The sequence below is a fragment of the Caretta caretta genome, chromosome 3 (genome assembly GCF_965140235.1).
Source record: "Caretta caretta isolate rCarCar2 chromosome 3, rCarCar1.hap1, whole genome shotgun sequence".
Taxonomy (NCBI): Eukaryota; Metazoa; Chordata; order Testudines; family Cheloniidae; genus Caretta; species Caretta caretta.
Window position 1 is genome coordinate 208,543,500 of NC_134208.1, and position 21,473 is coordinate 208,564,972.

Here is a 21,473-nt window from a genome sequence, read left to right on the forward strand (position 1 = left end):
TGCTCTGACACTGAGGGCCTGATTGGGAAATGAGACACCAGGTAATTAAAAAAAAAATCTTGTGTGTGTCAGCGCAAGGCAATTTAGGCTGAAAAAATGAAAGTGAATCTGAAAACATCTCTGTGTGTTTGGTTGTGGAGACGCCCTTCAAGAGCCTACGGCTGATCGTGGTTGTAACATGATAGCACTGCTCCACAGAGCACCTAGAAGGGATCTCAAACCGGGTAAGGAACAAATCTGACCAGCAGTGCCATATATTGGACACCTTGTAGCAGCAGGGGGATTAAACCCAGACTCTGAGAAGGTTCAAGCAATTCTGGACAAGCCCTGCCCCAAAAATGAGCAAGACACACAGCCCTTTGGGGGATTCGCTAACTATCTGTCCAGGGTCTCTGACCCACACCTCTCCTGGGTCAGGGAACCCTGAGGAGACTGCCAGATAAGGATGCCGGATAGTGTTGGAAATTCCAACCGCAAGAGGCTTTCAAACAGATCCCAAAGTTAGTGACTAATTATCCAGACCTAAGATATGATATAAAGGAACCTGTCACTATTCAGTGTGATGCCAGTGAATGCGGATTGGGGGCAGCATTACCACCAAATGGTTGGCCTGTAGCATTTGCTTCTGGACATGATCTCCAGCAGAGCAAACCTATACTCAAACAGAGAGGGAACGGCTAGCCACTATTTTTGCATGCACCAAGTCTGACCAATCAGTATATCCCAGGATGTGATCATATCCACATGGACACAGATCACAAACCCTTGGACTCGTCTTCCAAAAGCTTCCCCTAGCATCTCCAAAACATCTGCAAAGCAAGCTACTGCAAATTCACAAATATCGCTCGGACGCCCACCCCAAGAGGGTCTCTATCGAACCCTCATTGCACGCTCTTTTCCAGATCTGTAGAGTCACAAAGGCCCACAAAAGACGTCTGAGCCCCTTACTTATAAAATCCTCGGCGTGTGCCCAGAGGGGTCCATGAGGAATTTGATCCCATTGAGCAAGCAGAACTCCTCTGTGTGATAGATAGATAGATAGATGGCTTCTGCAGATACAGAGACCTACCCCAGGAGACACTAAAGATCAGTCATCAGGTCAGGCTGGCCAGACAGGAAAGGAGCCACTTAGTAGACAGGACTATTGACATACAACAAAGACTGAGTAACGACTTCAGGATCTGGCCCCAAAGGGTCAAGACTTCAGATTAGTTCATCCCTGACCTTGCCCACCCAAAGACAAGGAACAGCATCTGTGGCCCCCGTCTGCACTTAGACTCGGTCGTCGCATTCTCTCGCTCTGGCCCAATGACGAGGTGAGTGTTTAGCCGCTGGGAAACAGTGGTTTAGCCACTGGGCCAATGACTCTGTGGGCTGGTGGTTCCGGCAACCAGCTGGGAGGTGGGTCACCCTGCTCCCATTCCCCCTGCTCCAGTTGCTCTCTCATTGCTTAGTCACAAGGCAGCAGCTTCCCCAGGGGCAACTGATAGCATCCCATCAGCGTATCCCCCAGCTCCGCACTTCAAGCCTCTCCTGAGAGGCTGGAACCCCTTGGTGGTGGGTGCCCCCCCTAGTCCCCACCAGAGGATGAGCTGAGCTCTCTCAGAAGCCTGCCCCTATCTCAGGGATGCAACTGGCTTCCTCTTGGCTGAGCTGTCCCTGCAGCCTGCCCCCTAGTGCCGGGGGCTTCCCCCTTCTAAGCTTTCTCTCTCCAGGCAGAGCAAACCTGACAGGTTTGGTGGGTTCGTGCTTAGCCTCCTCTCGACTCCCCTCGAGCCCTGGTCAAACCTCTTCCCCCTTCTGGCAGAGCAGGGGGGTCAGACCTGGGTCTCCTGCCTCCCCAGGGAGTGCACAAGCCACTGGGACTGCAGCCCTCCTGAAACACCCCCCTGCCTGCCAGCCCCTTGCAACAACCCACTCCTGCTCACTTCTCTCTTGTGCCACTCCCTCCCTGCCGCTGCACCCCTGCAACGAGCCCCTTTTGCCTCTGTGCAATCTCTTCCCTGCCACTACAGCCCCGCCCCCTCCACCTCTTGGCACATCCCTTAAATCAGAACTTTTTACAGGGAACCAGGTGTTAAGATTTTGGCAGCTCATCACTGGCCTCAGGCACTCTGGGTGTCTGGTCAGCACTCCCGTGCTTCATTCGATTGGTTGCAGATTGGGGAGGGGGTCGCTGTCCTGCAGAGCTGCCTGCCTGGTGACCCACCTCTGGTGGCTGGACACACGCTCTTGGATTGCATGTAAAGGACGTTGGGACTGGAAGGCTGTTGCTAATTGCTGAAGCAGGGATAGCAGGCTGTAGCTCATCTCCTCTACACATTCCCTGGTGCCCCTCACGCCTTTGCCGACCAGGACATATTGCAGCACATGGAAGAATTTGACAGCTCCTGGGTGTTTCTCCACGGACCCTGTGGAACCCTTGAGAGATCCGAGCTCAGGCATTTGTCACAGCCCAGGACCCAGGCTGCTGTGGGGAGGCTGCAGTTGCTGCTCTTTCTCCTACCCTGTGCGCTTTGGGCTGCCAGGGTTTGTCCATGGATGGGCTCCGGGTGCTGGTGGTACTTTCACTTTGATGCAAAGAGTTACCAAGGGCTCTCACTAAACGGAGTGCCTGGGTGACAGACTGGCAGATGCAAGTCAATGTTTTAAGTGCCAAAAGCACACATTGGAAAACATAATCCAACTATCCATATAAAACGAGGGGTCTAAATTAGCTGTGACCACGCAAGAAAGATCTTGGAGTCATTGTGGACAGGCCTCTGAAAACATTCGCTCAATGCGCTGGAGCAGCAGCAGTCAAAAAAGCGAACAGATTACGAGGAACCATTAGGAAAAGAATAGATAATAAAATAGAAAACAACAGAATGCCACTCCATAAATCCATGGTACGCCCACACCTGGAATACTGTGTGCAGTTCTGGTTGCTCTGTCTCAAAAAAGAGGTATCAGAATTGGAAAAGGTGCAGAGGAGGGCAACCAAAAAGCTTGGGGGCATGGAACAGCTTCCGTCTGAGGAGAGATTAATAAGACTGGGACTTTTCAGCTTGGAAAAGGGACGACTAAGGGGGATATGCTAGAGATCTAGAAAATCATGACTGGTGTGGAGAAAGTGAATAAAGAAGTCTTATTTCCTCCTTCATGTAACACAAGAACTAGGGGATCACCCAATGAAATGAATAGACAGCAGGTTTAAAAAGTGCTTCTTCACACAACACAGAGTCAACGTGTGGAACTCACTGCCTGGGGATGTTGTGAAGGCCATTATAAGGCCAGTATAACTTTCAAAAAAGAATTATATACGTTCCTGGAGGATAGCTCCCCCAGTGGCTATTAGCCAGGATGGTGAGGGACACATCCCCATGTTCTGGGTGTCCCTACACCTCTGACTGCCAGAAGCTGGGACTGGATGACGGGATGGATCACTCGAGAATTGCCCTGTTCTGTTCGTTCCCTCTGAAGCACCTGGCACTGGAGACAGACACTGATAGATGGATCCAGTGTGGCTGTTCTTTCACATGTTCATATCTGCTCTGTCAGCTGCTCTTGCTGGATTGGTGAATTTGCTTCCCGAAGTAGCTGCTTGGTGACCTGGGATGGAAATGGCTCTATTCCCTGGGGAGCCCTGCTCAGGCTCTAGGCAACCCTGCCGCCAGGGAGCCTTGCTTGGGATTTCCAACAAGAGAACTGAACTCAGTGCCCCTGGGGCCAGATTGTAGCCAGCACCCCCTAGAGAGGAAATGCCCCATGCCCCATTCCCACCCCACCCTCCCAACCAGCCAGTTCCCCACTCTAGGGCCAGATGGACCCAACAACCCTAGAGGGGAAATACCCCATTCCCACCCCACCCTCCCGATCAGCCAGTCCCATGTCTTGGGGCCGGATCAGAGCCGGTGCCCCCTAGAGAGGAAAGGCCCCATTCCCTGTCCCCACACCCCCCAAGCCAGCCCATGCCCCTTGGTTTTCTAGGTCTGATTCTGAGCACGAATATCAGGAAATGTGAAGTCCTGGTTCCTACAGGATCAGCGGTGGGTTGAGGGGTGGGGGAAAGGGGGCAGAATTTTGTTACTTTAGCAGGTGCTAAAATTATGCTTCCATCTCAGTTCCTGGTGCATCCTGGGATGTTGTTGCCATGGAAACGAGTGCCGAACATGCCTGCCGCCCAGGGGCCTGCCCGGCCGGCGCTGGTGCCCGGAGCTGTCTGCAGACTGGCAGAGCCCAGCATGGAGCACGTGGAGGCGGCTGGGCCGGGGGAGAGTGGGCAGATGCCAGCCGCTGGGCTGCCTGGCCGTGGAAGGGGGCAGAAAAACATATGCAAGGCGACAGCCTGAGCATCCTGTGCCCAAGCTCTGCTGCCCTTCCCAGCCACCCGCTGGCCCTGGCTCGCCCCAGCTCCCTGGCCCCTCCCCAAGCTTCCCCCCCAGCCATGTCCTAGAAACCCAGACCTTCGGCATCCCCATCCTGAGAGCCGTCCTGCCAAGACCAGGTCAGAGAGAGGGACCCAGGTGGCATCCCCACCCGTACCAGCGCCAGCTGAATTCCAACCAGGCCCTGGGATGAAACAGGATCAGACCTTACCACTGTTCAGTGCTGGACAGCGACTGGGTTAGGTAGCACCCTTGGCCCATCTCTTCCCTGTAAATTAATACAGTAGACCTCAGGGATCTGTCTTGGGACCAGTCTTATTTAACATTTTCATTAGTGACCTTGGCACAAAGAGTGGGAGTGAGCTAATGAAATTTGCGGAGGACACGGAGTTGGGAGGTATGGGCAATACGGAGGAGGACCGGAATATCATACAAGATCTGGAGGACTTGGAAAACCGCAGTAATAGAAATGGGATGAAATTTAATGATGCAAAGTGCAAGGTCAAGCACTTAGGGATTAACAACAAGAATATTTGCTATAAGCTGGGGACGTATCATTTGAAAGCGACAGAGGAAGAGAGACCTCGGTGTATTAGGCCATGACAGGATGACTATGAGCTGCTAATGTAATGCGGCTGTGAAAAAGACTAATGTAATCCTAGGCTGGATCAGGGGAGGTATTTCCAGTAGAGGCAGGGAAGTGTTAGTACCATTATACAAGGCAGTGGTGAGCCCTCATCTGGAATAGTGTGTGCAGTTCTGGTCTCCCAGGTTTAAGAAAGATGAATTCAAACTGGAACAGGTGCAGAGAAGGGCTACTGGGATGATCAGGGAATGGAAAACTAACCTTATGAGAGGAGACTCAAAGAGCTTGGCTTGTTTACCGTAACCAAATGAAGGCCGAGGGGAGATACGATTGCTCTCTGTAAATACATCAGAGGAATAAATGCAAGGGAGAGAGAGGAGTTATTTAAGTTAAGCGCCAATGCGGACACAAGAACCAATGACTATAAACTGGCCATCAACAAGTTTAGGCTTGAAATTAGGCGAAGGTTTCTAATAATCAGAGGGGTGAAGTTCTGAAACAGGCTCCCCGGGGAGCAGTGGGGGCAAAGCCTAACTGGTGCCAGGACTGAGTTTGAGAAGTCTCTGGAGGAGATGGTCTGATGTTGCCTACAATGGCATGTGGCCCATCGACTGCTGTTAGCAAGTATCTCTCCCAGCTGGAGATGGCCCAGTGTGGGGAGGGCTCTGAGTTACACAGAGAATTCTTTCCCAGGTGTCTGGCTGGTGGAGTTTGCCCACATGCTGAGGGTCTAACTGATCGCCGTATTTGGGGTCAGGCAGGAATCCTCCCCCAGGGCAGATTGGCAGAGACCTGGGCAGTTGGGGGAGAGATTCGCCTGCCTCTGAGGCTGTCACTCAGCCAGAGGCTAGGGGCCTATTCCAGCAGGGGGTGGGGTGGGCGAGGTTCTGTGGCCTGTGATATGCAGGAGCTCAGACTGGATATCCATGATGGTCCCTGCTAGCCTTAAAGTCTATGAGTCTCTCTGGTTTGTATTGAGCATAGCGACCAGGAGCAGACCCCACTGCGCCCTGTGGCTGGCAGGCAGGGGTACAGGCAGCGCAGGGCCTTGGCAGCAGAATGGCCCATGCAGGGAGATGGCAGAGGCCACAGATCCATCTCTTGGGGAGGAGGAATTGCCCAGCCTGGATGCTCCATGTCCCAGCACCTGGGTGTTACCCCTGCCGTCACTCAGGGAAAAGCCTCCATGCCTGAGCGCGGGGAGCCCCAAGAGCTCAGCCCCTTGCAGGTCCCCGTGGGGCTGGTGCCCCCTCTCCTCTTAGCACTGCAATCTGGACCTCAGGCCCCACAGGCACAGCACTGCCTCGCTCCCCCCTGCGCCCAGGTGTTGGGAACATGCCGGGCCAGTGCCACCTGCCACAGGGACTGCCAGGCACCCTGCGGGCGACTCCAGCACTGGGGGCTCTGGGTGCAGAGCAAGGCATGGGGGGGGGGGCAAGCTTTGGGGCTGGCCAGTGGAGAGGGCGACCCTAGCAGAGGGCTGCAGGTGGGGACTGGCTCCCTGACCCAGAACGCCCAGGAGGCTCTGTGGCAGCATGCTGGGATGGAAATCTTTTGATTTTCTGCTTTTCACCAAAAACCCAAACCTGAATTGTTCCCTGGAAAAGACAAACCCACGTCCTGCAGAGCACCCTGGTTCCCAGCCAGCTCCATGCCCTGCTCCCAGGAGAGGCGGGAGGCCATCCCAGCAGCAGGGATGCCAGCCAGCGCGCGTGCCCCTCGCCCAGCAGTGCTGCATTGCCTCACCCCACAGCCGGTGCGTGCGAGGTACAGCCGGTGCAGGACCCGCCCAGCCTCTGCAGGGGGGAAGGAGGCTGACGACAGCAGCTACAAAAAGGGATTCTTTATTGAGAGCAGCGTGTAAAAAACCTCTTGGCTGTCACAGCCCCCGCGCAACCAAACGAACACCAGGGCTCTCGGCGGGGAGGGGTCAGCGCGACACACTGGGGCCAGAGGGGCGCCGCCCTGGGGAATCATACAAAAGAAGGCATTGGATAGTCAGGAAAGCGAGTGAGAATCTCCTTCATATGCCAGGCACTTGGTGGTCCTGCCGCTCAGCTCACTGTGCAGGGCCACGCTGGGGCCTAGCACGGACGGGCGGGGCAGGGGAGCAGAACCTCTGAATAAATACACAGGTTCGTCGGCGACTCCGAGAGAGGATCTGCGTCGGCTGTGCATGGCTCCCCTGGTCTGACAGCGGGCAGGGACGTGGCACAGGGAGACAGCCCACAGCTCTGCGCCAGGCTGCCCCAAAGGAGAGGGTGGCGGGGGCACGCAGGGGAGAGGGGAGGGCTGCATTGCACAGCATCTCAGCCGAACGGGGGTTTCCTGCCAGGTTCCCAGCGCCAAGGGGCATGGAGCCCAGCCCCCCAGGACGGGGCCTGGCTGTGTTGGGGACTCAGGGCAGCAGAGGAGCCCCTGGTCGGGGGTGTGGAAGTGGCCTGGGGCCCCCAGCGTTCCCTGCTGGCACACAATGGCTGGCTGGAGCACTGTGGGGAGCCGAGGTAGGGCCTGGAGGACACCATGCCGGCAGGCCGGGGAGAGGCCCCCTCCAGCGCCCAGTCCAGCTGTGATAACCCATGGTCCCTCTGGGCTCCCACTCGTCCCAGTCCGATCCTGGAGCCGGGCTCCCCCCGCCCCCCCGCAAGGGGCTGGCTCCCCGCTCAGGCTCTGCTGTCGGACGGGCTGTCGCCCAGCGCGGTGGCGAGCTCACTGAAGGAGGGGCGTTCCTTGGGGCTGGGGGCCCAGCAGCGCTGCATCAGCTTGTAGAGCTTGGAAGGGCAGCCCTCGGGGTGAGGCAGCTTCATCTTCCCAGCCTGTAAACCTGCAGGGACAGCAAAAGCCCAGGGTGAGAGACAGGAGAGCCCTGGGGCAGGGCGGGTGTCGGCCCCCTGCAGGGACAGCAGCGGGGGAACAGACAGGAGAGCCCTTGGGGAGGGCGGGGCATTGGCCAAAGGTATGTGGGGGTGAGAGACAGGAGAGCCCTTGGGCAGGGCGGGGCGCTGGCCAAAGGCCCGTGGGAGGAGGGACAGGAGGCCCCGGGGCGGGGCGTTGGCCAAAGGCCCGTGTGGGGAGGGCGGATGACAGCACCGTGCCGCTCGCCAAGCCTGTGTGCAGGGAGCCTAGAGAGCCAGCCAGGGCCGAGGCACTGAGCAGTCTGAGGGAGGGCACAGGGATCGCTGTGGGGTCACCGTGGGGCCTGTCCAGCCCTGGGCCCAACTCAGATACTGGCCAGGACCCGCTGCTCCAGCAGTCTTTTCAGGAGCGGGAGAGAAGGCAACAGCCCAGAATATCCCCCCCACTCAGCGACCTCCTCTGCCCAGCCCAGCCTGCCCTCGGTGCGGGCGGTGCCCCACGTACCTGCTAGCACCTCGTCGTCCGCCAGCTTGGTGTGGGGCATCTCCCCGTGCGTGAAGACCTCCCACATGAGGACGCCGAAGGACCACACGTCTGACTTGGTGGAGAACTCGTCCTCCAGGACGGCTTCCGGGGGCATCCAGCGCAGCGGGATCCAGGCTTGGCGGAAGCGGTAGTACTCACTGCACAGCGAGACAGGGGGGTCAGGCCGGCCGGAGAGCGCCCGCACCCAGGGGACCCGCGGGCAGGCAGCCAGGGTCTGGCCTGACGTACCTGTGATACACGTCCTTGCTGAGGCTTAGGGCCGACACCTTGACCTGCCTCTGAGCGCTGATCAGGCAGTTCCGGGCGGCCAGGTCCTTGTGCACAAACCTGGTATTGGAGAGATGCTCCATCCCCAGGGCCACCTGGCTGCAGACAGACACCTGCCACGAGAGACACATCAGTGCCAGCCACAGGGCATCTCAGCATGGCCCATCCCTCAGCCTGGGCCGGATCGGGGCCGGTGCCTGTGGGGGCAGGCTCCAGGGCCCATCCTGGGGAGGATCGGGGCCCTCAGCCGGGCAGACTGGCCCTTTTAGCCCACCAGGGGTCACCGGTGCTCCCGCACTTACCTTGTGTTTGCTGCTGAGGGGCTGAGGCTTGAGCGTCTCATCCTTGCTCCTGGAGATCCTCAGGAACTGCTTCAGGTCCCCCTGGCGAGGCCGAAATCGCCACGTCAGCACGGCTCAGGACAGCAAGGGGCTGTCTGCCAGAGGCACGAGCTCCCCGCCCTTTGGGCAGCAGGCGAGAGCGGCAGCAAGGGGCCCTGGCACTGCCAGCGCGGGGGAGCGAGGGCTCCGGAGAGACTGGCGTCCCCCAGCCCCAGGTGTTAGACCCTTCCCCCTTGGCTGCTGGGGGCCAGCTTACAGAGCCCCTTACGCAGCTCAGCCCTTCCTCGAGCCATGGGCATGGCCAGCTGGCCCCCAGCCGTGCCTTGGCCCTCGGAGAGCTCTGCCTGCCCTGCGCCCCTGGACTGGGGAGGCCTAGCGGCTCGGCACTAGCCCAGGGCCCTGCCCAAGACAGACCCACACAGAGTCTCTGCTCCCTCCTGGACCCCACAGGGAAAAGCTGGCCAAATGGCCTCTCGACAGAGGTAGGGAGGGCCTGGCCACAAACCCAGCCTCCCTCCTCTTCTCCTGGGCGCTAGAGGGTCTCTCCCCCTATGGCAACCCCCAGCCCACGCTCATCCCAGAACAGCCCCATCCCTAGCCAGCAGGGCCCCTCCCTTACCAGATCCACATACTCCAGGACCATGTAGTGCGGCTCTGCCTCGCGGCACAGGCCCACCAGCCGCCCCACGTTGGGGTGGCTCAGTTTGCCGAACATCTCCGCCTCGCGCCGGAAGTCTAGCTGTAGCTGCTCGTCTCTCGTCTGCAGGCTCTTCACCAGCACCAGCACCTCGCTCTCGCTGTCCTCCAGACCTTTCGCCTTGGCCAGGAAGACCTCCCCGAACTCGCCCTTCCCTGGAAGCAGAGGGCAGCGGGTCACCGGGAGGCGGGCCGGAGGGTGTGTGCAGGACCACCTCTGCACAGCCCGAGCCCCTGCCCTGCTGCAAACAGGAGAGCTGGAGCCCAGAGAGGGGACGACTCACCTCAGTCACCCAGCAGCCCAGGGGCAGAGCTGGGAAAGACCCCAGGTCCCCTGCGACCCAGTCCAGCACCCTACCCACTAGGCCACGTTGCCGCCCTGGTTTCCTACACTAAGCTGGGAGGAGAAGGCTGACCCAGCGTTACTCTCGAAGCAGCCAGCAGGACTGCCACCCCCAAAACGAGGGGGGCTGAGTGACAGACAACGCAGACAGGGCCGTCCACACCACCCTGTAGGGCGCTTCTGAGAATGGCCCATTCAGCGGGCGCAGGGAACGGCGGCCACGCAACGGGACAGGCGGCTGGTCCCCAGGGCGGGAGCCACCTGGCATGGGCTCAGCTGGCACTCACGTCCACGGGGGCATGCCCTCCCTCTCCGGCACCCATTGGGTGGGGAGCTGCGGGACGCTCCCTGGCGTCATCATCTCATTTCCGTTCAAAAGGAAGGAAACTCCCCAAGGAAGAAAATAAATAATAAATCGGGGATCAGCATGCGAGGAGAGCCACACGCATGACACTCCCAGCGCGTCACCGATCGTTCCTTCTATCCCTTCCGTGCACATGCAGCCCGGCTGCCACTGTGTGGCCAGGGAGGGGCGATCGCTGCCTGAGGACCGCAGGCGTCACCGGGGGCAGCTAACCCCTCCATCCCAGATGCCGCAGTTAGGCAGTCCCATCTGGACGAAGAGGGGCCAGCCCTGGATGGCAGATTAAAGGGCTGTGCCCAGCCTGGGGTTTTCACAAGCCCCGGTTCTGGGGTAAGCATGCTGGGGCAGTCTGGCCAGCAGGGAGATCGGCATGCAGCGTACTGGGACAATGCGCGTCTACTTGCATGCACAGGGTATGGCTGGCCGAGTCACAGCCATGTTTAGGGCAAGCAGCCAGGGTAGCGGTAAAGCTACGGCGATACGGCCGACGCCCCCTTCCGCCGGGTGCTCCTGTCCGCTGATCCGCAGAGGGCCCAGTCGGCTCGGCCCAAGAACGCTGTACGAGTGGGCATTCCCGGAGCCAGCGCTGCCAGGGGCCGGACGGGACAGTCTGATCGTGCATCAGGAGCAACAGGTTGTAGGCCAGCCAGCTGGGGGCATTTCTGTGCCCAGGGGGTAGGGGAGGGCGACAGGTCTCATCCCCAGTGTTCTGTCGGAGGGGGTCACGCCCCATGCATGCTGATGGGGCTGGTCCGTCGCTTGTGTGCTCCAGGCCCCACAGGTAGGTTTCTCCATTGTGCTGGTGCTGCGGCTGATTGCAGGACCCCAGAACATGGCACAGGGAAACAGCCCTTCGGGGTTACAGCCCCTAGGGACTGAGAGCCGTGCCCGGGTGACAGAGGCCCACTGGTGCCAGCTGGCAAAGGGCTCACTAGTCTTTACAAGCAACTCCTGTCTCAGACCTTACAAACTCACTGCACCTGATGCACCGCTCCCAGGGCATTGAGCATGTGAGGGCTCTGCTGGAAGCTTGTAACTTCTCAATTCCCATCCCCACTGCAAGCTGTGTGTGCAGGGGGAGATTTAATGCTTCATGCAAGACTGGGTGCCTACCTGCGGAGGGGGGGGCGGGGGGACCGGCAGACGTTGCAGAAGACTGAACTTTGGGGGGTGGAATCTAACAGACAGGCCAGGGGGATGCCTACTGCGTGTTACGATTTGTTTCGGATGTAACCATTTGCATCCATTGCTCACGCTGGTTTCTAGTTGAATCTCTGTTCCTTCTGCAGTAAATCTCCTGTTTGACTGGAACCGCACTGGAGGGCTGTGTGTGTCTAAGGTAAAATCCAGGAGCTGGGGTACCCTGTTCATGTGGGCAGGGAGGAGCTGGGATTTCTGTGGGTATCCCATGATCAGGGGCTGGACACCACAGGGGGACACTGGGAAGAGACTCAGGGACTGGCAGGCTGCAGGGCAAAGGCAGGGCTGGTGCAGCCAGAGGAGAGTGCTTGAGAAGCAGACGCCCAGGAGCGAACACCCAGCTGGCACAGGAGGACGCCCTCGGGCTGGGGGCAGGCAGCAGAAGGTGGCTCCCAGCCCGGGAAGCGTCACGTCCTGGCTGAACCTTGGTTCCGGACCTAGCACCCGGGTCTGAAGCAGCCCCACTGCCCATACCCAGCGTCGTGATGGTCTGCAGATTGGCGCGGGGGAAGTGCATCTTGTCCGTGGCGCTGTGCCTCTTGCTAGCGCCGGAGCTACTGCCCAGATTGGTCAAGGCCACTTCTTCCTGGATCTCGGCCGTGGTTTGCCCGTTTTGCAGCAGAGCGCCACCTGTGAGGAAAACAGGGGCCATCATACCCAGCGTGGGCAGCCAGGGAACCCGGCCAGGATCTCAGTTCAATGCCACAGATCGGACTCTGAGACGGTGTGAAGCGAGCGCTCAGCCCCTCCCCACACTCAGACCCAAGCAAGACTTGGACGTACTGTCAGAGCTCAGCAGCCCTCTGTGACGCTAGGGACCGTGGGCCTGTGAGCCTGACACCAAAGCTGGGCAAAACCACCCCGTGGCCCAGCATCCCCCTGCACAACAGCAAGCCTCACCAGGCTCCTTATGGGCTGCAGGGTGCTACCGGCTTCTCCAAGCCCCGGTCAGCTAACGGCCTGGTCCCTGGGAGACCTTCCTTTACCACACCAACTGCATGGGCTCTACCGATCACCAGAGGAACCGGCACCTGAGTTCCCGGGCAGAGAGCACATGGCTGCTGGCCCAGCAAGCATGCCATGCCCAACGCAGCCCTCCAGCATGTGCCCCCTGAAGGGAGCTCAGCCTGCAGGCTGGGGGAGGGGGAGCAGGGAATGCCTTGACATGGGGGTCAGTTCTCACCCTCCCCACTGCTAGGGAAAGCCACAGAGCGGGCCCTGCCTTGCCGTGCCCACCAGAGGGCACTGCATCCACGCACTGCGGGGAACTCTCCGTGCCGCTCGCTGGGTCACTGCAGAACCTGCCACCGCCAGCTGAGCCATGGGGCAGCCCAGCCAGCCTCTGCTGGCACTGCCCTGCCAACGCCTCCAGCACAGCCTGCTGGGAGAGCCTGGGGACTCACCCCACGCTCCTGCCTGGGGTAGACAGGGCTCTGTGCTGATGGAAACGGAGGCAGCCCCTGTCGGTCCCCACTCCCAACGCACGGGAGCCTGTGTGGGAGGCCTGTGCCAAGCCCCGGCTGGCAGCTAAGGCCTTACCATTCAGACACTCCATCTCGGGCTCTTCGCCCTCCGGGTGCTTCTTCAGCCGCTTGGCCTTCCTCCGCTTCTTGCAGTAGAACATGAGGCCCAGCACAATGATTATGTAGGCGACGGCCGCCCCGACCGACAGCCCGATAGTCTGGATCATCTTATAGGGCGTGTGGCTGTTGGGACCTTCGTCCCCTTCTGCAACCGGCTTGTCTGGGGGCCAAATGACGCAGTGTGAGATGACAGCACAACGCACAGCTCAATACGTGGCCTGGCTGGGCGGGACGCGGCTCAGAGGGTGCGCGTGGGCAGGGGAGCCCCTGGCTGGGCGGGACGCGGCTCAGAGGGTGCGCGTGGGCAGGGGAGCCCCTGGCTGGGCGGGACGCGGCTCAGAGGGTGCGCGTGGGCAGGGGAGCCCCTGGCTGGGCGGGACGCGGCTCAGAGGGTGCGCGTGGGCAGGGGAGCCCCTGGCTGGGCGGGACGCGGCTCAGAGGGTGCGCGTGGGCAGGGGAGCCCCTGGCTGGGCGGGACGCGGCTCAGAGGGTGCGCGTGGCAGGGGAGCCCCTGGCTGGGCGGGACGCGGCTGAGTGGGTGCGTGTGGCAGGGGAGCCCCTGGCTGGGCGGGACGCGGCTCAGTGGGTGCGTGTGGCAGGGGAGCCCCTGGCTGGGCGGGACGCGGCTCAGAGGGTGCGTGTGCAGGGGAGCCCCTGGCTGGGCGGGACGCGGCTGAGTGGGTGCGCGTGCAGGGGAGCCCCTGCCTGGGCGGGACGCGGCTCAGAGGGTGCGTGTGGCAGGGGAGCCCCTGCCTGGGCGGGACGCGGCTCAGAGGGTGCGTGTGGCAGGGGAGCCCCTGGCTGGGCGGGACGCGGCTGAGTGGGTGCGTGTGGCAGGGGAGCCCCTGGCTGGGCGGGACGCGGCTGAGTGGGTGCGTGTGGCAGGGGAGCCCCTGGCTGGGCGGGACGCGGCTGAGTGGGTGCGTGTGGCAGGGGAGCCCCTGGCTGGGCGGGACGCGGCTGAGTGGGTGCGTGTGCAGGGGAGCCCCTGGCTGGGCGGGACGCGGCTGAGTGGGTGCGTGTGGCAGGGGAGCCCCTGGCTGGGCGGGACGCGGCTGAGTGGGTGCGTGTGGCAGGGGAGCCCCTGGCTGGGCGGGACGCGGCTGAGTGGGTGCGTGTGCAGGGGAGCCCCTGGCTGGGCGGGACGCGGCTGAGTGGGTGCGTGTGCAGGGGAGCCCCTGGCTGGACGGGCACTCAGTGGGGGGTGCTCTTTGCCCTGAGTGAGTCCTGACCCCAATTCCTTAGTTGTGCTGCCACAGGGAGCCCCTGAAGCCCCAGTGGTCCAGCTCCAAACCCCACCTGGCTGTCTCCACATTGCCCTCATGGCACCGTGTGCAACGATGGTGGCCTGCTGGCATGGCCAAACGGTGCTATAGGAACAGGAGACCCTCCCTCGACTGCACAGAGGTGCCCATACAGAGGGGAAACACAGGCCTGCCTTCCCCAGCCGCTGTTCCCAGGCCTCCCCGCCGGGGGCTGAGATGCTCCTGCCCGAGTCCCCAAGAAGGGCTCGAGGGCGCATCCTACCTACGACATAGAGGATGGCGTCACGGTGTTTGATGTTGCAGCTGTTGCCAGCAATACACGTGTACCTCCCGGAGTCGTCCGTGGTGACGTCGTAGATCACCAAGGAGCCGTTGGGCATGATCTGGATCCTGTAACGACAGGCACCCGCAGGGCAGCACTTAGGGGGTGTCCCGTGTGCTAGGCGCCGCGCTAACCCCAGGCAAGGCCCTCCCGGGACACAGTGCGTGAGGCCAGAGCAGAGGGAAGCGGCAGGGGTCAAGGGCCAGCGTTCCTGTTGGGTCCGTGCAGCCAGGGACGGCAGGAGGGAGACCGTGGGAATTCTTTGTAATATTTTCTCAAAATAGCTCTGCTACCCCCATATTTCTCCAAGGGCCTCCTGGCCTGCACGGAGCCGGCAGCCACCCAGCCCTCTGCAAAGCGCTTCCCCCCAACACAGCATGGCTCTGTGCAGAGCAAGTGCCCCTCCATGGCTTTCCAGCACGCTCCCGGAACGCCTGTGCACGCACCTGATCCAGCCGAACATCTGTCTCGGGCCTCGAATCCGTCAGCCCGGCAAGACCCCTCCGGCACTGCCCACTGCGACTGACCCCGCTGAGACGGGAGAGGTTCTCACCGCCGGCTGGGTGCTGAGAGGCATGCGCCCTGCACACCCCGCGGGAGAGAGCAGGGGCCCAGCAAAGGGCGTAACTGAGGTCTGTGCTGGGTCAGGCATGCAGGGCACTGGCGGCCCCCATCAGCGCTCTCCCCTCTGCCTCACTTCCCTGATCTGCTGCTGGTGAAAGGGGCCAGGAGGCAGAAAGTCTGAACTCAGGCACCACTCCTCAAGCCTCAGCCCTGCTCGGGGCCTCGCTCGCCCTGCCCACCCTGCGCTCAGCCCCTCTGCTGTAGCTGCCAGTGGTGACGCTGCCCTGTCAGATGTGGGCACCTGCCCTCGGGGAACCGGACCGAAGGCCTGTCTCCACTCAGCCCTGTAACTAGACTGGCCCAGTGCAGCCCCCGAGCAGTGCTGCGTGGGAAGGGCTGTACCTACCCCTGGAGAAGCCACCTTTCTCTGAGTCCTAGGGCATAACTACAGCTGGAGAACAGCACCTGATGGCCAGCTCTACTGGTACCAACACCGAGCACACAGCCCTCCTGAGCACACCGGCCTGGGCGGGTCTCCCCCGGGGACTCCAATGGCCTCCCAGGCGGTGGCCTTGCAAGGGAACGGACTCTCCTGCTCCCTGGAGATTCCCCACTCCTGAGCGCCTCAGTGGCTCAGCTGGTGAGCTCTGATGGAGCAGTGTTCTCAGTCGTCACGGCCTGGGCCCAAGGTACCCTCCTCCATACCTGGGCCTTGCCTTAAAGCCTCAGCTCCTGGAGGCAGGGGATTCCCAGTCACAACTGTCACTCAGAGCAGTGCAGGAAACTGCCCAATGACTAATATCCCCCCGTGGATTGGTCTGGTCTCCAGGTCTGGGGCCTGGCACAGGAGTGCAGAAGGCTGGGGATGGTGCCCCCAGCTGGCCCCCCAACACTGCTCCAGGATGGGTTGGAGGCAGCCAGCCTCACGCGTCACACGTGCCCAAGGCAGGAGAGCTCAGGTTCCAGCGGCAGGGGGGCAGAGAGATGGCTCCGTACCTGGGTGAGAGCTTGCTGCGATCTAAAATCCTCTCCTTCCCCTTCCACTGGATGTGTGGTACCGGGTCGCCCTCTGCCTGGCACCGCAACACGGCTGTGTGCCCCTGGTACACCGTCGTGGGCTCCGGCTCCAGCTTAAAGGTGATGTAAACTGAACACAGAGGTCACAGCTTCTCAGTGCCAATGCGAGCTCTTCTCCTACTGCTGCTCCTCACCCCCCCCGCCAGGTCTACGCAGGCTCCCTGGACATCCCAGCTCCTGGGGGGGGACCCTCAAACCAGGAGGTAAGCACTCAGATGTCCCCCTTGTCCAGCACTACCAGGGGGACCTGCCCTGGGGCCGGTGAGGGGGAAGGTCAGAGCAGGGCCTGTGCAAGGGGTCAGCGTGGGGCAGGACAGCTCCCTGCCGGTGGCATTTTCCCAGTACCACAGGCTGCAGCAGGGGGCTGGCACAGCTGGGGGCGGGAGAGGGAGCTGCACAAACAGGACTGGGTTTTGGGGTGACTCGCGCCCTGACCCAGCAGCACATGGACGAACAGACGCTGCCAGCAGCTCAGCTGACTGGGAGGCCATGACTTGCAGCACCAGTAGGTGCGAAGGGCTCATGGTGCTGGGATCCTGAGGCCAGAGCATGCTCCCTTCCTCAGGACGGATGTTTAAGGGGTGGTGCCCAGGAAATGCCCCTCTGGAGCAGGGACCGACCCGGGAGGTGCGCAGCACTCACCTGCCACCGTGAGCTGCACCGTGGCCCGGATCTCGCCCTGGGGGCTGTTGGAGGCGATGCAGGTGTAGTTACCAGCGTCACTCCGGCTCACCTTGCGGAAGTGCAGGGCGCCAGCGTTGAGGTTGACGTGAGCCGGCAGGCTGCTCCCATCTGGAGGGCAGAAACGGGGGTTACGCTGCAGCCACACAAAGTAGCAGGAGGCTCTGGGCCCTGCGGGCTCCAGCGCTGTGCCCAGGACATGGGCAGCATGTATCCTGCAGCACGGCTGTGGCCTGGGCTCCCCCTTGCTGCGGCGCTCAAGAAGGGCACCGAGCTACACAGCCGGGCCAGAGGCCTTAGGCCAGAACGATCCCTGGTGCCGAGCCCAGCCCCCGCCACGCCAGGAAGTCAAGCCCCAGGCAGTCCAGAAACAGACCACGTCCCCCCCCTCACCTGTTTTGAGCCATTGGATGGTGGGCTTCTCACGGCCAGTGGCCGAGCAGGACACGGTGACCTCCTTGTCGAATTCCATGCACTGCAGGGGCTGCGGGGGGGGCGTGAATTTCAGCTTCTCTGGAACAAATACAGACGGGGCAGTCAGCCCAGGGACCCCTGAGTGTAACTGACCCCACTGCCTACCCACGCCAGCACCAGGGGCCGTGCCTGGAGACCCGTGCCGGGAGCGGGGGCCATGCCTGGAGACCCGCGCCAGCACCAAGGGAAGAGCCTGGAGACCCGCACTGGCATCGGGGGCCGTGCCTGGAGACCTGCACCGGCCCCAGGGGTGCTGCTGCACACGTACACAGGGAGCAGGGGCCCCGCCCGGATACCCGGCCCTGCTGCACACTCACAGAGGAGCAGGGCTCATGCTGGAAGAGCCAAGGACCCATGGAGGGAGAGGCCAAAGCAGCTGGTGTCCCAACCCAGGAGTGCAGCGCCTGCCCAAGCAGGGCGAGGAGGGGCACGGGGGGTCCCCGCAGCGGCACGCAGCCGCCCGGCCTACCCAGGACGTGCACGCGGGCATATCCCTCGATGCTCCCCGCCGGAGTGCTGCTCACACACTTATACACAGTCCCGTCGTACACCTCCACGTTGTTTATGCGCAGCGTCCCGTTCTCCGAGATCTCAAAGCGCGAGTCCTGCCCAACCAGAACAGCAGCATCAGTCCTGCTGCCCTCCCCTGCCCGGGCATGCTGCTGGCCCTGGGGAGCTGGCCCTGCCCTGGCCCGCAGGCCCATTGCAGGGGCAGTCAGCGGCTGACTCGGCCGCCCCTGAGGCTCTGCCACCTCCCCTGCCAGGGCTCAGGCTGGGACTTGGCCCACTGGAGCAGGCCAGGGAGGGGCTGTGGCCCGGCCTGTTGGAGCAGGCTGCGGGGCAGGGGGTAGAGACTGGGGCTGAGGTGTGGGGCAGAGCCAGGGGAAGTGGCCTGGGGCCCAGGGCACTAGGAGCTGACAGTGGCAGGCAGGGGGAGACATGCAGGGGGTCCTAGCACTGGGCAAGGTTCATTTCAGTGTTCCATGGATTGCAGCTGCCCTGGACCGACGTGCAGCCCAGAGGCAGCAGGGAGAGCGCGGCTGGGAATGAGCCGGTCCCCAGGGCTGCCCGGCCGGTGGAAGAGCGCGGGTGCTGGGAGCTGCGGCCGGGCTGGCTGGGGTTCACGCGCCACACTCACCTCGGAGATGGAGACGCCGTTGCGATACCAGGTGACAGTGGGTTTCAGGGAGGCCTTGCTGAGGCAGTGGAGATAGCCCGGCTTCCCCTCCTCCAGCTGGCTGTCCCTGGGCATCTCCACCCACCTGGGCACCGCTGGGGACGAGGGCACAGCGTTACCTGGGCTCCTGCCGTGCTTGCCTCAGCCACACCGGGCAGTGCCCCTGGCTGGCCTGGAGAGCTCGGGCACCCGCGGTACTGCACCACCCGCCCGCCCAGCGTGGACTGCTGGTGACGTGACGTCCGGGGCCACAGGAGCTCTGCTCTGTAACGTGGGGGTGGGGCAGGGGGCCTTTGGGAAAAGGCCCCACCTCCTCCCAGAGCCACGGGGACACCCGGGCACTGCCCCCGGGCTGGGGAGACCTGCCGGAGGCCACCCCAAAGACAACCAAGACAGCCTCCTCCCTGCTGCGTCTGGGGCGGTCTGCTGGGCGAGGCTCTGCTATGCAGCCTGCCCTCGTTCAGCCTTTGCTCCAGAGTCAGTGACCCACGGGGCATTGCCCGTCTGCCATCTCAACCCACCGTCCCTGCCCAGTACCCCGCACCCACCACCCCCTGCCCAGCCCCCCACAGCCCAGCCCCAAAGCCCCCTGCCCAGCCCCCAGTGGAAAATGCTTACTGGCTACGGTGACACTGAGGTCTTGCTTCTTCTCCCCGGCCTTGTTTGCCGCGTGGCACACATAGGTGCCAGCATCACTCCCGGTAACGCTGGTGAACACCAGCTCCTCAGCCTCCTGGCGCACCCTGCCGCTAGCAGGTATCGGGAGGCCGTTCCTCTCCCACCAGACACGGGGCTGGGGCATGCCGCGGGGGGCGGGGCAGGCCACGCGCTGCTCCTGGCTCGCTATGAAAACCTTCGGGGAGAACGGCGCCATGTCCTCGATCTCTGAGAGAAACCGGGGGAGAGGTGACTTACCCCCAGCCGTGCCCCGAGGCCCTGTGCCTTGCTGCCCCAGGCGCTGGGCCTCAGCGCAGATCCAGGCAGGGATCCAGGGAGCAGAGCAGAGCTCCTGGCCCTGGCTGGGCAGTGGGACAGGACTGCTCTCCCATGGCCGGGCAGCCCTGGAGAACGAACGGCTCATCCCCAACCACCGGACAGAGGCAGTGCTGCGCCCGCCTGGCTCAGAGTATGGCCAGGGCCACGCGAGTACCTGGCCAGCCACCCAGGGCCTTACCTGCCAGCCGCAGACTTGCCTCCAGGACGGTGGGTTTCCCTCTCTGCCCGTGGCCAATGCACCTGTAGAGCCCCGTGCTGCGCGCTCTCACCTGGGTTATCAGCAGGGAGCCATTGGCAAACACCGTGATCCTGCACAAAGGGAGTGAGTGGCCGAGCATCAGCGAGGGGCTGAGACAGGAGGGACAGACGTGCAAAGCCGCAGCACGGCCCTGTCTAAGCAACACGCTCAGTGGCCACGCGCTCCCTCCCCGTATCCCCTCCGCTGGGCACTGGAACACGAAATACAGGGGCTGGGGGGCAGGCTCTCTTCCCCACCTGGGACAGGGGGCAGGCCTGGCTGCCCACCTCAGGAGGGCTGGAGGTGGCTCACAGCTGCTGCTGCCCCAGGATGTGCGTTGTGCAGGAGCGTCTCTGATGGCTCAGGGGCTGCCGGCGGGGAATCCCGGGGGAGATGGTCCCGGACGCACAGGCCCCAGGCCTGCGAGGGGATCCTGAGGCAGGCAGTGTGGGTGCCCATCCTGAGCGGGTGCAGAGCAGGGCCCCATTTCGGGACGGTGCATGGCACTGGGGATCGGGGCTGGCTCGGGGATGAAGGGAGAGTGCACCTTGAGTGAGTACCTGACCCTCAAGCTACTCGGTCCCTCATTGACACATTCAGCACCACCCAGTGAGGAAACCTGCTCGGCCCAAGCCCCGCCACACTGCTTTAGCCTTCCCCTCCACTGCCGTCTCCTCTGCCCTTCCTAGCCCCCGGGCTCCAGTGGGCTGTTGGTGTCACAGCTCGGGCCTGGAGCCAGTGCCCCCAGGAGGTTTCCACCCCTCAGAGCCATGGGGCCGGGCTGGCTGCAGACAGCCCCACAGCGGCTACACTCAGCTCCGTTGGGGGCAAGAACCATCAGGTCTGTGAAATGCCAGCGGGGATTCTGGGCAAGCCCCCTGTGCCCCGGGCTGCAAAGATCGAGCCTGGGGTCTTCACAAATGGGAAATAACAGGGAATAAAACAAAACCCAAACTGAAACACAACGAAAACCTCGCCCTCCGGGCCAGGGCGACACTAGCTAAACTAACGGCGGCTAGGGCATAAGCAGTTGGCCAGGAGCAAGCCCGGATCATGAGCTAGCCCGGGCGAGGGTGCTGTAGTGCAAGGAGGACTGAAATGCTGATAGGTAACCACAGGATACCAGCTGATATCAGCCTTAGATCTCCCAGGTCCGGAACATCAGCAGATGTCTGACCACCACAATGCCACGGTAACTGACATACATGCTAAGAAGCTTGAGGTAAAAGGCCTAGGAACCTGTGGGAGATGGGCACCCCAACATTAGTGGGGGGCAGAAGTTCAAATAAGGAAAAGGGGCTGAACCCCTACGGAATATGCACTAGGCACAGGGGCGCCAGCGTCTCACACTGGGAAAGCTGATCCCAGCCTGTGTACCCTGGGAGACGGCAGGATGATGGTGAGGACAATGACTGACCCTGCGGGTTTTCGCGCGGGGGACGGTGCGAGTACATGGCTGCTCAGACAGTCACTCTGTATTCGCTCTCTCTACCCCCCTTGCTGGGTGGGAGTTTTTGTGATTTTGCTATT

The 21,473-nt window shown here is 62.0% G+C and overlaps 1 protein-coding gene across 2 annotated transcripts in view; it reads right to left on the minus strand.

The window, feature by feature from the left end:
* Positions 1–6,781: 6,781 nt before the first annotated feature.
* Positions 6,782–21,473, minus strand: part of PTK7 (protein tyrosine kinase 7 (inactive)) — a 97,708-nt gene continuing 83,016 nt past the window's right edge. For both annotated transcript variants that reach the window (XM_048842386.2, XM_075127290.1), the window contains exons 6-20: positions 19,884–20,014; positions 19,328–19,594; positions 18,671–18,804; positions 18,002–18,137; positions 17,452–17,571; positions 17,020–17,169; positions 16,297–16,447; positions 14,677–14,804; positions 13,106–13,309; positions 12,041–12,196; positions 9,583–9,815; positions 8,925–9,005; positions 8,584–8,735; positions 8,314–8,492; positions 6,782–7,777 (exon numbers count right to left, since the gene is read on the minus strand). In XM_048842386.2, the coding sequence (XP_048698343.2) occupies positions 7,617–7,777; positions 8,314–8,492; positions 8,584–8,735; positions 8,925–9,005; positions 9,583–9,815; positions 12,041–12,196; positions 13,106–13,309; positions 14,677–14,804; positions 16,297–16,447; positions 17,020–17,169; positions 17,452–17,571; positions 18,002–18,137; positions 18,671–18,804; positions 19,328–19,594; positions 19,884–20,014 (2,383 nt within the window). In that variant the 3' untranslated portion in view covers positions 6,782–7,616. The remainder of the gene's footprint in view (positions 7,778–8,313; positions 8,493–8,583; positions 8,736–8,924; positions 9,006–9,582; positions 9,816–12,040; positions 12,197–13,105; positions 13,310–14,676; positions 14,805–16,296; positions 16,448–17,019; positions 17,170–17,451; positions 17,572–18,001; positions 18,138–18,670; positions 18,805–19,327; positions 19,595–19,883; positions 20,015–21,473) is intronic.